This window comes from Ovis canadensis, chromosome 3 (genome assembly GCF_042477335.2).
Source record: "Ovis canadensis isolate MfBH-ARS-UI-01 breed Bighorn chromosome 3, ARS-UI_OviCan_v2, whole genome shotgun sequence".
Lineage (NCBI taxonomy): Eukaryota > Metazoa > Chordata > Mammalia > Artiodactyla > Bovidae > Ovis > Ovis canadensis.
Window position 1 is genome coordinate 157,464,179 of NC_091247.1, and position 6,840 is coordinate 157,471,018.

Sequence of the window (6,840 nt, forward strand, 5' to 3'; positions counted from 1 at the left end):
ATTTTAAGAGGCACCCCCTCTGTAAAGGTTTGAGAGCCCCTAGAATTTCCTTTTTCACTTGCTTCAAACCACAAAAGAATGATCAATGTGATCTCTGGATGAGGAGTCAACATTTTACAAGGGCAAAGGAGGAGGTGTACAAAAATTTCCAATCCCTGGACAGTGTGAAGTGAAAGTGTTTTCAAAGGATCCCACAAGAATGGCATGGGTGGGCATAATGGGTCTGTCTCCTCGTCAAAAGACCCAAGGAGTTGAAAGGAAACTCTAACTACAAGACCAAAATGCCACAAAACCATAGTTATTAATACCAACTAACTAGCATCTCTGTCTATCTGTCACCATCTCATCTTAAAAAACTTGTGAAAATACGTAATCTTGATGAGACTTCAATTAGGTATAAATACCAGCACCAAAAGGAGACACAGCACATTCTTCTGATCATCTGCAGATCAACAATTAGAAAAGAAAGATCAGCTACCTCCTTGGGACCTGATCATAACGCAGGAGCTACCGATTTCAACTACTCCGGCCTAACTCTCTCCTAAACGATGAAATACACAAGCTCCTTCTTAGCTTTACTGCTCTGTGTGCTTTTGGGTTTTTCTGGTTCTTATGGCCAGGGCCCATTTTTTAAAGAAATAGAAAACTTAAAGGAGTATTTTGTAAGTATGATCTTTTAATGAGACTTTCTTGTGATTGACTTGATGTTTGATGTTGACTTGGAATTCTATTTGTGATGGGCTCTCATCTCTAGTCTTCAGTCATTTTGAGAAGACTTGGTGTTATTGTGACTGTTGGCTAGCTGTGTTTGTTTGTTTGTTTGTTTGACTAAACGATCTCTGCTCAGTTTGCTACAGAGATTTAGGAGGGATTCGTGAATCCTCCAAAAGATGGGCATAATATGGGTATATATCATAGTGTTGATATTTTGTGATGAGAATCCATTTAACTATGATGTTAAGTAGTAAGCATACTGAAAAGACAGCTGAGTGTTAATTTTTGATTTCTCATGTTACTCTAATGGTGACAGTCAAAAGTCAACATCAACATTAAAAATGGTCATTTGAAATAATTGATCAATTAAAGAAGATGAGGTCCTTAAATATTTGGCTTAAAAATAAAAACACCTATAGGTGTTTTTCTCTAAAAATTTATTTTAAAATTTTACTATCCCATCTAGATTGTCTGTGAATTACTCTTGGACTCAGTCACTTGCTGAGATTTTTTTTGTAGGAGTTATAATAATCTAGTTTATATTTAAAAATTTTTTGTCTTGTTTTATGAATTTCTTAAAAAATTATTTATGGTTAATTAAAATCGCTTGTGCATTTTAAATATTTTCTCATATGTCCAAATTTAGCTATTATAATTATAGCTGGAGCTATCTTCTAAAGGCGATATAATATAGGAGGACACAGGTAGAGGTTACAGAAACCTATACCATAGGGGGGCAGTATTTTATAGTGAGATGGTGATGTTGATTTTTTTTTTTTAACTATACCTTTTTCTTACCATAGTAATTTGGGACAGCTGAAGTATCATCAGTCTTGAATGAGTTCATTGTGATGTTATACTAGTAAATAAGAAAACAAAAATCACATGATAGTCTTTAGCTATTATCCAACAGGATAGCTTTTGAGACTATTTTTTGTTAAAACTAAACAGTGTTGAAAAGAAAATCAGTAAATATTGCCAACATCCAAGTTCAATAAAACTTGAGGTACATTTTTACAGCAATTTATGGACTAATTTTAAGCCAATTTTTTCTTGTGTTGTTTTATTTTCCAGAATGCAAGTAACCCAGATGTAGCTAAGGGTGGGCCTCTTTTCTCAGAAATTTTGAAGAATTGGAAAGAGGTAAGCTGAACATTTCCATTTGGCTGATTTTCCTGTTGCTTTTTTTCTGATGGATAAATTCACATCAACCTCTCTTTGTGCTCTTTTCTCCCAAGGAGAGTGACAAAAAGATTATTCAGAGCCAAATTGTCTCCTTCTACTTCAAACTCTTTGAAAACCTCAAAGATAACCAGGTCATTCAAAGGAGCATGGATATCATCAAGCAAGACATGTTTCAGAAGTTCTTGAACGGCAGCTCTGAGAAACTGGAGGACTTCAAAAGGCTGATTCAAATTCCGGTGAGAGGATCTTAATGCTTTCTTTGGTATCATTGCAGAGACTCTTACAAAGCACTTCATTCCCAGAAAATAGAAATTAGATACCAGGTATAAAGCTCTGAAGTGAAGTTGTAGTCAAAATGCCTCTTTGCTAGTTCTCTTTTGCCTTGGGTGACTTTGCAGAGTCAGTTATTGGAGGCACTTAAGTCTGTGATTTTGGGAAAATACTGGCATTATGCCTATCGCACAAACATGGGTGAATGGACAAATCAGTGAGGAGGAAGCAGAGAAGGAGTTGGGGTGATGGGGGCAGAGTATTGAAAACCAATTCTCCCATTGCCCCTTGTCTCTGTTGGAAATTCTCTTGCTTTGAATAGCTTGCATGTCTTAATGGAAAGAGCAGTGGGAGGGAGAGGGAAGATGTGTGCTCCGCCCAGCTTAGCCACCAAAGAAATGTGTGACTTCAGATGAATCACAGGCCTGGCTGGGGCTGTTTCCTCATCTTAAAAGAAGCCTGTTGAATTCACTGTAATTTCTATGGTCTCCTTTGCTCTAAAATTCTACAATGCCGTAGATAGAAAATGACAATGAGATAGGAGAAAGGAATAGCCTTTGAGGAGACAAAGGCCCTCCCACTGTCGAACTCTGGTCAACCATGCAGATTGTGTAGTCCAAGGAGAGGTGATTGCATTTGTTTTTAGAAAGAAAATAGGTAGAATTGTCCCATCAATGAATCTTTAAAGTTTTTAGAAGCTGAAAGATAACTTTGAAGCATAAGGACAAGTCACATTTTCCAAAATTTCCTCTAAGGGACAAAGGCCTCCAGATTTTTTTGGGGGGAGAGTTGGCTTTTGTATAAATAGGCTTGGGTGAGAAGAGGAGGGGTGCTTGTGTTCTCAGGATTTGTACCAGCTCTTGCTCTAACCCTGTCTGCCTCTCAACAATCTCGTATAAACTCCCATGAACTGAAAGAAGTGATTGCTCTTCAAGATTTCTCTAGTCTCCATATATAAGATGGTATGAGAGTGGCTTGGAAAAATTATGCGTAATGTTTTCCATGTTCAGCAGATCTCCATTGGTTGCAGGCTAGAGAATAAAAAAGCACTGTTCCTAACCCAGTGCTGCCTCTGGCTGCTGTTCAGTCCTAGAGAAGTCCCTTAGTTTCTTGGTGATGCTTAGAAAACTGGAAAGTGAAATTTATCACCTGTAAACACACAGCTGGTAGAAATTTTTCTACTCTGTTGTAACTGGGCTTTGAAAACAATAGGTTGGTCCCATCCTTGTGGAAGCTCCAAGCCTCCTGCTTCACAATGTGCAATCTTGAGTGAGTGCTCAACCATTGTCGTCTTTTGCTCAAATGTGAGCATATTGAAGGCATGTTTTGCCTTTTTGTCCTGTAACTTAGAATCTCCTAGTCATTCTCAGAAATGTGGCAAGGTGGCTGCAGTGTTTCCAGCTTTAGAAAGAAATGTAGTGGCAGAGCAAAGATGAAGCAAATGGTCCTCATTTTATGAAGCGTGAATTCACCTATATGGTCCTACTGGGAAGAGTGAGAAAATAGTTCAGTTTGCTGGAATGGAAGGCAGGGTACAGGAAGATTGCTTTCATTACTAATTTTATTATATAATACCAGTAATTGATTATTACCATTTAAATAAGATCAGTGTTTATTTTTAATCCCATCATGGAAATGATGAGACTGACCTAATTTGGAGGAAATTAAAAATTATGGTTTTCCTCCTTCTAGAACTCGGTGTTTATAAAGTACTGAACCTATACCAGTGGTTTTCAAACTTGGGTGGTGCCTAAATCACCTGGTGATGTTGGTAACCACACAATGGCTGAGGCCTAGTCCGATTTCATCCACCTGGGTGTCAGAGTTCTTCATTAGGTCCTCAGGTTACTGTCTTACACACCAAGCATGAGAGCCATTGGCTATAGTAACTCATCTGATACTTATAGCAAAGACTAAGTACTAAGCGATAGAAGTGACAGAGACCCTGGGGATCATCTAAACAATCTCATACTTAGTGCAGAAAACAGAGATCTGGAGAGCTTCAGTGACTGGCTTAAAGTCAGATGTATTGCACACACAGAATTCACACCCACATTTTTCTGTCACTCCACTTCTGGTTTTTTTTCACTATATAATTTTCAGATCCCTGAAGTGATAAATTTATGGATATGTGATGTGCTCCATCCTGTTACAGCACAACTGTCAATTGAATTGTTATAATTTTAGTCTTTATCACTGAAGAAACCAACATTACATATTAAAGTTCATTACTGCTAGTGAAAATAATTTGTTTTAAAGAATACTTTGATTTTCTTGGGCCTAGACAGCAGAATATCCTAATGACTCATATGCTTGAAATTAATTTTGCTGTTTTCTTTCCCAATAGGTGGATGATCTGCAGATCCAGCGCAAAGCCATCAATGAACTCATCAAGGTGATGAATGACCTGTCGCCAAAATCTAACCTCAGAAAGCGGAAGAGAAGTCAGAATCTCTTTCGAGGCCGGAGAGCATCAATGTAATGGTTCTCCTGCCTGCAATATTTGAATTTTAAAATCTAAATCTATTTATTAATATTTAATATTTTACATTATTTATATAGGGAATATATATTTAGACTTATCAAAGTATTTATAATAGTAACTTTTATGTCATGAAAATGAGTATCTATTAATATATGTGTTATTTATAATTCCTAAGACTAACTAGGCAAGTCTATGGGATTTCAAGGTTTTATCTCAGGGTCCAACTTGGCAGCTAAACTAAGCAAGAATCTGTGGGTTGTGCACTTATTTCACTTGATGATGTAATGAATGCTGATAAATGAAATGATGCCATCTAGTCACTACTTATCTGAGACTAGATCTGCATTCTGAGCCACTACTTTGATGGCATGTCAGACAGCACTTGAATGTGTCAAGGCGATATGACTTGTGCCCTGATAAAAACATAGCATCTCATCTCACCTTACACCTGGTGCTTCAGAATATCACTGACAATTGTGATTACACCCAAATGGAAAGTAATGTGTTTGTTTAGTTTATCAATATTTAATATATATGAATAAAGAGTAATTTTATAACTATGTATGTTGTGTCAGACTTTTTCTAAAATGGGGGCTGGTTAAATGAAACACAGACTAATAAATTAACGGAAGGAGAGTCAATTTAACTGTGGAGATATAAGAGTTGGATTAAAATCTGCCCAAAGTGGTGTCTTTCTTCATTGACAATTTGCTGATTTCCACTGATCCCTTTGGTAGTTGTTTGAATGATCTTTTCACAGCTGTGGAACGTAGTCCAAATTGTTTAGCTTGGCACACAAATATTTACTTCTACTTTCTCCCTCCTCAACTCCTCAGGGTATCCCTCATCTTTGTATCCCCTTATCTCCTCCGGTCACTTTGGGTAAACACTGTTAGGTATGGAATAGTGAGTGGAAACTCTAGGGTGGGAAGCTTGGATTAGAATCTTAGTCCTGCCATTACAAGTGGTGTGACTTTTATACTCTCTAAGCTTCACTTTCCTCCTCTGATAAAGAAGAATAATTGTGCCTTTCTCATAACATGGTAGACTTCCCAGGTGGCTTAGTGGTAAAGAATCTGTCTGCCAATGCAGGAGGTACAAGAGATGCAGGTTCAATCCCTGGATCGGGAAGATGCTTTGAAGGAGGATATGGCAACCTACTCCAGTGTTCTTGTCTGGGAAATCCCATGGACAGAGGAGCCTGGTGGGCTACATAATATTGTAGAGAGACTTTATCCTTTTGCTCAAGATATATTTACTAGAGTGCCCACTATGTGCCTGGTGCTGTTCTAAGCACTTGAGATTCATTTGTGAGCAAAACAAACAAGAATACTTGCCCTTTGGGAATTTAGAATTTAACAGAGGGGAGATAGATAATAAACAAAATACATAATATGTTAGTAAATTGCATGCTATGTTAGAAGATGATTGGTGCTACAGAAAAAAAGTAAGAAAGAATAGGGGAACTGGGAAAACTAAGGGACAGAGCAAATGGACTAGGGATTTAAATGGAGCAATTATAGTTGGCTTCATAAAGCACTTCATTATACAAGTGCTTCCTACATTTGAGGCAGCACTTGTAAGAACTAAGAGAGGATTTTTGGCAAAGGAAACATTCTTGCAAAGAAATTTGCCTTGACTGGTAAAAGAAGTACCACTAATCCAGTGTGGTTGAAGCAAAATGGGTCAAGAATAACTCTTAAGGTTTTAGTTGAGCAACTAAAAAAGTAAAGCTGTCATCAACTGAAATGGGGAAACTAGAGTGAGCAGGTTTGGGGTGGAAAATTAGAAATTCGATTTCAAACGTTAAGTTTAAGCAATCCATTAGATTTTAAAGCGGAAATGATGAGTAAACTATTGAATAGATCAGTCTGGAGTTGAGAGAGAACTCTGAACAGTTGATGTAAATTTAGAAGTTGAGGGTATTCAGTTCAGTTCAGTCGCTCAGTCGGGTCTGACTCTTTGCGACCCCATGGACTGCAGCATGCCAGGCCTCCCTGTCCATCACCAACTCCCAGAGTCCACCCAAACCCATGTCCATTGAGTCAGTGATGCCATCCAACCGTCTCATCCTCTGTCGTCCCCTTCTCCTCCTGCCCTCAATCTTTCCCAGCATCAGTGTCTTTTCAAAAGAGTCAGCTCTTCGCATGAGGTAGCCAAAGTATTGGAGTTACAGCTTCAACATC

General features: G+C 38.0%; 1 protein-coding gene across 1 annotated transcript; it reads left to right on the top strand.

Annotated features, from left to right (window-relative positions):
• The first annotated feature begins 468 nt into the window (after positions 1 to 468).
• Positions 469 to 5,216, top strand: IFNG (interferon gamma). The gene is made up of 4 exons (XM_069586415.1): positions 469 to 662; positions 1,789 to 1,857; positions 1,953 to 2,135; positions 4,517 to 5,216. The coding sequence occupies exons 1-4, from the start codon at positions 549 to 551 to the stop codon at positions 4,649 to 4,651; spliced, it is 501 nt and encodes a 166-aa protein (XP_069442516.1). The 5' UTR covers positions 469 to 548; the 3' UTR covers positions 4,652 to 5,216.
• Positions 5,217 to 6,840: the final 1,624 nt, after the last annotated feature.

What these genes read in the sequence shown, in the direction of transcription:
- IFNG (XM_069586415.1), top strand. Translation starts at nt 549, where the DNA reads ATGAAATACACAAGCTCCTTCTTAGCTTTACTGCTCTGTGTGCTTTTG. An exon ending in TTTTGAAGAATTGGAAAGAG is followed by an intron (nt 1,858 to 1,952) that starts GTAAGCTGAACA and finishes TTTTCTCCCAAG; the next exon opens with GAGAGTGACAAAAAGATTAT. An exon ending in AAAGGCTGATTCAAATTCCG is followed by an intron (nt 2,136 to 4,516) that starts GTGAGAGGATCT and finishes CTTTCCCAATAG; the next exon opens with GTGGATGATCTGCAGATCCA.